Raw genomic sequence first — 10,921 nt, forward strand, 5'->3', positions numbered from 1 at the left:
AAGCTCCATTTTTCTTAAAGGTAAGCAGTAAAACACAAAATTGTGATGCTAGCTAGGTGCTTCAACATATGCACATGTCCTGAGAACTCAGAAAAACGATTAGAAAATGTTTGAGTTAGCTCAACTTTTAGACCACAGAAAGTTAAAGAAACAAACTTAATCAGAAAGGTGAGACATAAAAGTCAAAAGTCAGAGACAAGAGTTGTCCCAAGCTCAAAGATTTGCGGTCAGGTACATTAGAGGGAGAGTGAGAAGAAAAGGTGGGGAAAGTGGGGCATCACAAGGTCTCTTAGGAACCTGATAAGAGCAGCGGTGGCCCAATACCAATGCCCAGAACTTTATGTAAAAATCTGAATATATTTTGGGGCACAACAGTCCATGCAACTAAGGTCAAAACTCATTGCTCTATGAAAATGCAAATGAAAGCATTCTATCAAGTGCACAGAGACACGTACACAATTTCACACGTATAAGAGTCCTTAGGCGACTCTTATACTCACTTTGGATTCAGAGCTCCTTACTGATAGGAAAAAATGGTTAGGAAGCACAGGTCCCTGGTTAGTGTAAATAAAACTAATGATCCCTTTCCCCCTCAGTCTTCACTAATTTATGCATTTCTACGTGCTTATAGATGAGCTTGCTAGCATTTCACTAATGATTAATGTCTCATTATATACTCAAAATAGTAATATCTTCTAATGTAAAATTTAGTAGACTACTCAACAAATGTGATACTATTTAGCATATTAGGCACTCAGCTGCATAAATATAAACTTATCTTCAGTAGCCCCTACTGCTTTCTCAAAATCTATGTGTGTTGTATAATTATCAAATGAAGGAAGCAATTAACTTGCACTCCTGAAAATGAAGTGTGGTTGATGAGACCATGAGTTAGCAAACTGTCCCTTGTAGGCCAAGTCCAACCACTGATTTTGACTGGCTCATAAACTAAGATGAACTTCATATATATTTGTTTTTTTCTCCTTGAGACAGGATTCCTCAGTATAACAACCCCCTCTGTCCTGGAATTTGCTCTGTAGACCAGCTGGCCTCAAACCCACAGAGATTTGCCTGCCTCTGCCTTCCAAGCCCTGGTGTGTGCTACCACATCTGGTCAAATTTCATATTTTTACTTGGTTGAAAAAAAAAAATCAAATGACCAGTGTTTTGAAGTCAGAAACACTCTTTACCTATGTATTATCTCTGGTTGCTTTCCTGCTATCATGCACAGCTGACAGCTGTAACATAGGTTTTATGGCCTATAAAACCTAAACTACTTACTATTAGCTTTTACAGGAAGAGTCTGCTGTCCCCAATTCTAGGCTAGTGTTCCAGACACCATGAAGTAACATCATCAGTAAATGAAGTTCATGGAACCTATGCGACTCATGTAGTTTAAATGAAAAGTGCCCCCCCCCACTTATATAATATTTAACATATATAGCTTCTGTGGTTAATAAAAGATCTATCCATTTAAATGATGCTGGATTGACAGTATCAATAATAGTGTATACTCTGAATCAACAGGTCCTAAAACACTATTGAGTATGTGTGTTCATATTATCTGAAAGGCTCACTTAAAAACTCACAATGAGCAACAAATGAATAGAAATATGGCAGATTCAACCAGAAGTTTGGTGGGTGCACTAGTAACAAGAGCATGGTCCTAGCCAAGTGGTTCTCAACCTGTGAGTTAGGACCCTTGGGGCTGTGTCAAATGACCCTTTCCAGGGGTCACCTAAGACCACTGGAAAACAGACTGTTTACATTACTATTCATAAAATTACAGCTAGGAAGTAGCAACGAAAATAATTTTATGGTTAGGGGTCACCACAACATGAGAAATTGTATTAAAGGGTTGCAGCATTAGGAAGGTTGAGAACCACTATTCTAACCTAAAGGAGAAGGCCTTCTAGGAATATTTAGGCTAATAAATTGCTAGTGGTAGATCTAAGTCACTGGCACATGAGGACTTTGGTGTTCCCTACAACGTCAAGACCTTTGCTATTTCATATATTAATTATATTGATAGCAATAACAAGTGCTAAAAGTAAACAGGAATGTCTGGTTAACTAAATGAAAGACTGTTTTCACATACCAGAGACAGCAGAGTTAAGTGTGAGAGGTGCAAAAGAAGCAGAGTTCTGTGAAGAGGCACTCATCCCCCTAGCCACACTAGACCAAGCAGCTGGCAAAATAAAGAACGTCACTTGCAACCTTCAATTTGCAATGAAACTTGAAAGATGTACAGATTTAATATTATGATAGCAATATTTAGAGATTATTTTAAAAACGAGAACCAATAATATAGCAATAGCTATTATTTACTGAGTGTCTACTATGTAGGTGGGTTCCCTATACACTGAGTTCTAATCATTCCATCAACTCTGCTAGGCTGTTTTAGAGCTAGCAAGTCATTTGCTAGTACTTAGAAAACTACTAAGCTATAACTAGAATTTAAAGTCAGTCAGTTTCCAAGCCTACTCTTTTCACTTTATAAACTATGTCATTAACTATCATAATTTAAGCAACTACTTTAGAGGCACCAAACTTGGTAGCTGACATACATTACAATATTGACAATTACTTAAATATGAGGTATATATGGGTTATATAAATAAATGTCCACAAACTCCTAATAGGTCTGTCTGAACTAGTCTATCCTTATTCTATTTTATATTTATGGTTGTGAGCCTAGCCTTTAACGGCTGAGCCATCTCTCCAGCCCTCCTTATTCTATTTTGTCATGCTACTTTTTTATTATTATTTTCAAGATATTTCTCTGAAAACAGAACATTTAGGTCAATAGGTCAATATACTGTGACCCTATGAGGTGTCTTAGTTTAAGTACATGACTACACAATGACAAATCACCTGACATCACTTTTAAGGTGCCTGTGACTAGACATGACTGTATTCTAAGGAGCACACACACCTCCTCATAGCACAGTCAGTCATACCTGCCTTTCCTCAAGAATCCATTACAAACTTAGTTTAATATAGTTTTTTACCCCCAATTTCAAAAGAATCTTGAATCCAGCTAGTGAAGGCCATCCATCTAACTGGCTATTTTATCTGTAACAACACTAGGCAAACACCACCTAATCTATGTTCTAATAGTGAAACTACATAGCTTCTGTAAGTAAACTAGAAATATATTACAAGGTCAGTATTTCCAACATTGTTCCATAAAACCTGATCTTCTATAATATGAGATGACACTTTCTCTGTTGAAAATGATGGTATGGATTTAGGGACCACCTTTGTAAACAGACTTTGGTGTTTCCACAGTTTCTGGACCTCACAGTGAGAAGAGCAGACTTGGAACAATGGTATTAGTGAATAAATTGGAGTTTGCTTCCCGGGCATTAGTTTTTGAAAAGGACTAGAAAGCTAAGAGTAAGAGAAGAAGTTATGTTTTTTCTTGCAAACTAACTTTCTGGTATTCAGTATTTCTCATATTAAGCTAAGTTATCAAAAATACCCACCATAAATAAAATAGAAAAAAATTCATGTCTAAGCAGGGCACGGAGTCTCACAACTGTATTTCCAACACTTAAAGGGCACAGACAGGAGAACTGTCCATGAGTTCCAGGTCAGACTTGTCTGACAAAGCCAAAACAAAACCCACAAAAGGAGAGAAAAAATTAACTTACTATATGAGGAATTACAATTCAATTTAAAAAGTCAAAGAGCATAAAGCCATTGGACAAATGTCAAAGAACATGGATAACCAGAAAAAAATAAACCAACCAGAAATGATCAATTAATTCACAGAAAAATTTCCAATTGCATCAATGATTTAAAAGTCAACTAAATAATTCATGTATTTTTCGCTTATCAACTCAGAAAAGACTAAAAAAAAAAAAGCCCAATTTGATAAGTAAAAAAATGATCAATAGGCATTTACACTGAGGATGAAGGTATCAGAGAAACTGGCAATATGAACATATTCATGTTCTCTTTAACAAGTCATTCCCAAGAATCTATTCTAGAGAAATTCACTAAATGTAAGATTACCTAAAATAGTTTTTAAAAAGTCAGTTTCCAGTAATACAGAAATAGCTAAGTAAACTATGATATATTTAAATAATGTAGCACACAAGGCCATTAAGTAGACATGCTCATAACATACTCATAACAACAAGTAACACTTTCCTTACAAATTTGGGGATGGGAAAAGGAACATAAAAAACGCACATTCAATTCAGTTTATGTTAAAACCAAAAACCATACATAGTAGAGAAAAAAGCCTGTAAATATAAAGACTAATTATAGCTACCACTGGGTGGTGTGATGACATGTTTCCCTTTACCTATTTGCTGTTTTTCATATTTAATAAAGATTTCTTTTCCTATAACATATAAGCACATGTTGCTTAAAACGCAATGGCTCTCAATAGGGGAACTACTAATTTTTGCCATGAAAATCCATGGAAAAAGATAATTCTAATAGTCATTTTTATAGACTATAAAAAAATGGATCCTATAAACTTGCCTAGTATTTTATTTACACTCAATAAAACTACTAAAATCTATCATGTCTACTCACATATTACATTTATGAATTACTAAGAATATATAATTACATCAGCCATACTGAAGAACAAATACGACAGAGAATGTAAAAACAGTATATAGAGTACATGTTATTATTTGTGTTAGTTTCCACTTGCTCTATTCTATGCATAGGGTCTGAGATAATTTAATTATCACTATTACTTCTGCATGGGGGGACGACAGGATCTCACATAACCCAGGCTACCCTCTAACTCATTATGCAGCTCAAGACCTCCTGATCCTTCAGCTTCCACCTTCCAAGTCCTGTGGCTGCAGGCACGCACTACCATGCCTAGTTTAGGACTATTTCTATTGATGGTCTGCTTTCCGTCACCAATCCTGAAAAATCCAAGATGTATCAGATTACCAATTTTAAATTAACTTTTTCCCCTACGAGTCCTTACCAATGCCAGAAAATATTGAACGATCACTCCAGTTCCTTCCCCAGTCTTTCCCATTGGCATCAGCAGGGTCTTGAGTCCAAGCAGACGGCTCTGTTTTTCTCTTGCCTGCAGAAGCAGGAGGAACAGAGTTCCACTTCTCCTCCCCTGCACTCATCTGTGAGGAGAGTTTCACAGACTTTTCATTCCAGCCTCCTCCATTGACAGTAAGATTTTCATTCAATCCCGAAGAAACTTAAAGAAAAGAATGTAAAGATTAAAAACAGATACACGATTTCTTGTTAAAAAAAGTGTGTGTGTGGGATTTTCAAGTTTCTACGATAACTTGGCTTACGCTTCGTCCTCTCTCTCCCTTACTGTCCTTTATGTAGCTTGAGTATGAAAAAAGTAAACTAAACAGTTCTCACATGGTTTCCACAGATCCCTTTAAAAACTTGTTTCTGAGATAGAATCTCACTATGTAGCTCCTAGTAGTCTCATGGTTCTCCTACCTCTGTTTCTATAGTGCTGGGATTACAAGCATGCACCACAACACCTGACCTCTTAAAAGTTGACAGACGATTAAAATGTAACATGCATACTAATGGCAAACTGAAAAGATGTATTCTAGTATGTTCTGAATACTTACCAACTATGAAATGACTTCTTAGTTAGACATTCTTTCCTTAAATACACCTTTGTATATTATATTACGTGTAATGACAGCATGTCAGAATCAACTAAGAAATTTAAATAGACTCTATGGACCGGCCCAAACCAACTAAAGTGAGGACTGAGGACAAGTCTGTGCGTGGTATGCTTTAGCTTCCTAGATGTGCAGCCAGGACTGAGATGCTTGGACATTAAGTGTCGAGAACAAGCCTAATGAGAAGGTGCTTTTCTTTCTGTGGCACTTCTGCTTTAGGCCACCATAATCATCTGCTTGCTTCAGCGATGAGAAATGAGTAAATTAGGTTATTTTTGTTTGTTAAGCACCCAATAACTTTAAACTATATTCATTTATCACAAAATATTTGATACCATCAAGGAAGCAGTTAAAATTTATAAAGAGCTACATTTTCTTAAGATACAGAGTAAAGTCTTCTTATCCCAAGTATGCGCATATTATAATCATGTTCAACAAAGATCCTTCTGTATTGGTTTAAATGATACAAGCAAGAAACAAAATTGCACATAAATTATTACTGAATGCTTTTATATACAGAAAGGGAAGGAGCTAGAACGTCAAAACCAGAGTGTGAGTAAGCATCCTTTTCCACTTTTAAAATCTCTAGGCTATGATTATACTAATATAGAAATTAAAAATTAACTTTAACCCATTTTCTTTCCTTCAACATCATTCCTGTAAGGAAAGAGAATGTACGCAAGTTTCTATCTTGATGGGCCTTCAGTTTAAGTTACATGTAATTTCTCTCACCCTGAAGTGCAGAATCTCCTTTTCCCGACTTAAAGTTGCTAACTTGAACATTTAGATGAGAATCACCTGGGTTGAAATAGAAATAAGATTTATTTCCACTATGCACATTAAATCAAGAACACACAATTGTTATCTATAATAAACTGCTCCTTCGAGTACCAGTTTTGACATTAAAAAGAGTGATTTTTGCAACGTATCATATCCACAGGGAACTGAATGTCTAGTTATCACATTTTTAGTCAATTAAAATGTCGAGTCCTGGAAAACTGCCTAATTATAAATTATTATAAGCATTGCCTGTTTTTCTGCAATGTTTCTAAATTCTGAAGGTTCTTTCAGGTAGGAACTGGAGAATTGAGCTCTGAAATTGGATTCAACTTTGCCTCATCTCAACATGAGCTGCCTTTTCAATAATCCCAGAAGCAAGCACATCAATTTAAGAAGAGCATTACCAGACTTGGGATTATAACAGGAAATATGGCAAAAAAAAAAAAAAATGAGAATTACATGTTCTAACATAAAAATTCCAATCTCTGGCACAAAATAAGCATAATTATCACAATATAACAAAACCAAACCAAACTAACTCAAAACACCTATGAAACAAGAGGTGCAAGCAAGGCAGGCATGTCCAAATCAGAAAAAAAAAAGGGGTCACCAACAAAAATACTAAAACTATTGATACTATACGATAGCATAATGGATCAGGAGAACACTGCTGTACCATGGCAGTAAATTTCAGTAAGTTAGCAAACAAAGAGCAAACATAAAAACAGCAAGGTTAAGAAGGTGATCTGCTAACAACCCAGAGGTCGAAAACAGGGAGGTCACTAACAAAAGACAAAGGAGATAAACCAATGCTTTGCATCAAGCTGAGCAGCATTACTTTACAACTGTTGTCTTTAGGGTAAAATGTTAGCAGTACAAAGTGCTACCTTAAGGTAGTTATCAATGCTGGACAGTTTGCACAGCTGAGTTCTGGGTAGGAAGGATACTGGCTCCATCATCTTTGAAGTTCTGGTCTAGCTTTATCAACACTTAGAAAATTGACAAAACAAGAACCAAACCAAAACCAAAACAACAGTAACAAAACTGGGGTGGAGAGACAGAACCTGCACTAACCACAACATGCTTGTTCCATGTTGGAATGAAAGTGCCCAACATGCAGAATGGTGATAAATATTCCACTTAATCAATGTCTTATTCACAGTAAGAAATGGAGATGTAAGAGGACTGGGCAAAGCAACATACACGAGGGAAAGAAGCAACAACATTTTCTAATGTGACTCAAGGCAGAAAGGCAAATTTTAATTTAATAAGCCATTCATTAGGCAATATTAATAACACTGCTGTTATGCGGTAAACCAGGATGTGGTTCACAATACTCTCATGAAGAAGGGTATATCAGCACAATGATGTTAGCAGATCAAAATAGATTGTGACATAATAATTTGTACATCTGACTTAAAGGAGTTTGATTTGATGTACCACTCTTATGTTCCACTAATATACCTTTATTCTTCTTGGAACCAACAGGAAATGATGCAGTTGTAAGTTGCTCGGTGGTAACTGTGATGGTATTTTCTATCCCAGGGATAGTTGAATCCAATGAACCAGAATCAGTCAGCACTTTATCACGTTTACGCTGTTGTCGTTTCTCTCTGTGACTAATTTTAGTTTCCCAGGCTCCTGACATAGCCCGAGAAAAAAAATGTTATTCAGTAAGGGGAAAACAAAAAAAAGTTGTAGATTTGAGGGGAAAAAATATGGGATGGGGCAGATATAATAAATTTAGATAATTAAGCTAAAAACCAGGAGTGCTGATTATATTAATTTGCTCTAAGAATTTATTCTAATCTCATGTTATTTTAGGCAAAAAACCTATTTTTATCCTAGTTTTGTTTTTTAACAAAAATTTTGCATATGGTTTAGGAAAAGTGACAGAAAATAATTGTCTCTTATCTTTTTATCCTGTTGGGTAGAAGGAGAGTGTTATATCTGCTACTTATACATGAGTTTAGGGTACGATAATAAATGGCTTATTCAAGAATTTTGCACACAGCCTTTTTAGAATGGTAAATTTAAGAAAAATGGGAAACTCCAAACCATATTTTTAGGAAACAAAGACAAGATGAATGGCCTCTCAATTGCTCAGAATATTGAGCAAACATAAATCTAAAGAATAAGCACCATTGGATGCTTAAATGATTTAGATAACCAAAGTGTTTCTTAACAACGTCACAGATCTTTATGTTAAAATTTATGGAAATTAAAAAGAGCTACATACAAGATTAACTGAAACAAATGCAGCTTGTATACCACACACCTTAGTTTAAAAAATTTAAATATTTTCTATAGGCCTTTCCCTTGCTCAAATACCTTCATCAACTTCCTTTCCATCATGGCGTGAACTGTTTTGCACTGCTTTTGCATCTGACTTTGATTTCTTCTTATTTTTCTTTGACTGAAATAGTAAAATAGAATGTTACTTATTATTTTTCTATGTTTTTGAAAAGGTAGGAGTCAGTAAAATACATAATGAAATGTATGATACTGACAAGTAAAAAATTTAAGTTTGATTTAAACTTAGCATATTATGTGGCAATAAGGTTATCATTTGAGTGGTTACTTTGTGCTAATTACAGTAATTTTCTTTATTCTTTAAAAATACATTTTTAGAGATGAGAAAATGGAGATATAAATAGTAATTAAACATTACACAGGTTCTACTGGGTCACATTAAATTAGTAAATGAAGTTAAAATTCAAGGTCTGCTTGGTTCCAAAACCACATTATGCTCTTACACATAATGTGTCCTACATCATAGTATAAATAAAGTATTATAATATGCTGCTCTAGGGGCAATAAAATTAAAACCCACTGCCATTTTCAAGAGAGAAATTATATACCAAATAATGGTTTGATTAGTATATTGCTGATAAACCCTATGTACAACAAACTGATATATCAATTGTATAAAGCAGAATATTTGGTTAGTTTCAAAGCAATTAGAAATAATATTTCAGACTGTATAACAAGTCAATAAAGATAAAAATACCAAAGTAAGATACAAATTCTGGAACAGCCTTCTAATTCCCTTCCTGCTAATTTTATATCATCCTTTCAAAAGCTTCCCCAAAACTGCACATGGTTTCTGTGTTTAGATAGGTGTATCCAGAAAAGAAAACAACATTAACAATACTGTAGGGTTTTGGTGCTTTGTTTTATTGAAATAAGTTCACCTTTAACCCGGGCTGACCTTGTTGGTTTCCGGACGCTCAGCACCGAAATAATCACAAAGAAACCATATTATTTAAATCATTGCTTGGCCCATTAGCTCTAGCTTCTTATTGGTTAACTCTTATGTCTTAATTTAACCCATTTCTATTAATGTGTATGGCCACATGGCTGTGGCTTACCGACTAAAATTCCAGCTTCTGTCTCTGGTAGAAATACATGGCTTCTCTCTGATTCTGCCTTTCTTTCTCCCAGCATTCAGTTTAGTTTTCCCAGCCTAGCTCTGTCCTAACCTATCAGGCCAAGCAAATTTCTTTATTTACCAATGATATTCACAGCATACAGAGGGGAATCCCACACCATGACCTCAAATTCCTAAGCCTCCAACCTCTTCCTTCAGAGTACTAAGATTACAGCATAGGCACAGTTGTATTATAGTTGTGTACCGCCACACCCAGCCTTAAATGTCTGGTTAAACATAACTGTAGTCACTCATTACTGCACAGCATCTTTAAGTTACAGGCTGCATTGTAATGATAAGATATTTATAATATGAATCAACGATAAGCACACTTTGAATGAACCAAGCAAATGATATCTAAGTGCTTTCCTACGTGAGAACTTGCAGACAGAGTCAGACTGACATATCTGTCAGTTTCCCATCTATGGATTCAATCAACTTCATATTGAAAACATACGAGGGAATAAAACATACCTGTACAGATTTTTTGTGAGCACTCCATGAGCAATAGTATAAGAATTATTTAAACAGCACTTATAGTTTATTAAGTACTGTAAATTATTTAGACACAAAAGTATGGAAGGGTATATATGATAGATATTACAAATAGTTAACTTTTTTATAGTATAAGGGATTTAAGCACCTTAAAGAAATTGATTGGTATCTGCATGGGGTCCAGGTGCCAATACCAGACAGAGATTGAGGGACAACTGTATTCTTAAATGATATGAATTTTGAAATGTAGTAAAAACTGTTTTTTGACATAAGCGTATATTTTTAAATCACTTTTTTACAAGTTGTTTTATTCTCTTCCTAACTGATCTGCATTTGACTTTTCGAATGTTCTCATCATGTATCATGTTTAGCATACTGCTTTATTATATTTACCAGGTTGTTCATATCTACTTTTTAAAAGAATTAAAATTTTATAAGAATTCAGTGGCAGGCTGGAGAGATGGCTCAGCGGTTAAGAGCACTGCCTGCTCTTCCAAAGGTCCTGAGTTCAATTCCCAGCAACCACAGGGTGGCTCACAACCATCTGTAATGAGGTCTGGTGCCCTCTTCT

General features: G+C 35.2%; 1 protein-coding gene across 4 annotated transcripts in view; it reads right to left on the reverse strand.

Annotated features, from left to right (window-relative positions):
* Window positions 1–10,921, reverse strand: part of Mtdh (metadherin) — a 48,878-nt gene that overhangs the window by 18,928 nt on the left and 19,029 nt on the right. For 2 of the 4 annotated variants that reach the window (XM_013354113.2, XM_005368143.2), the window contains exons 3-6: window positions 8,757–8,841; window positions 7,890–8,066; window positions 6,378–6,443; window positions 4,964–5,194 (exon numbers count right to left, since the gene is read on the reverse strand). In XM_013354113.2, coding sequence (XP_013209567.1) covers window positions 4,964–5,194; window positions 6,378–6,443; window positions 7,890–8,066; window positions 8,757–8,841 — 559 coding nt within the window. Of the gene's footprint in view, window positions 1–2,098; window positions 2,189–4,963; window positions 5,195–6,377; window positions 6,444–7,889; window positions 8,067–8,756; window positions 8,842–10,921 lie in introns of all 4 variants that reach the window. The other 2 variants (XM_026789772.1, XM_013354114.2) reach the window with 2 other exon arrangements.

Source organism: Microtus ochrogaster, unplaced genomic scaffold (genome assembly GCF_000317375.1).
Source record: "Microtus ochrogaster isolate Prairie Vole_2 unplaced genomic scaffold, MicOch1.0 UNK29, whole genome shotgun sequence".
Lineage (NCBI taxonomy): Eukaryota > Metazoa > Chordata > Mammalia > Rodentia > Cricetidae > Microtus > Microtus ochrogaster.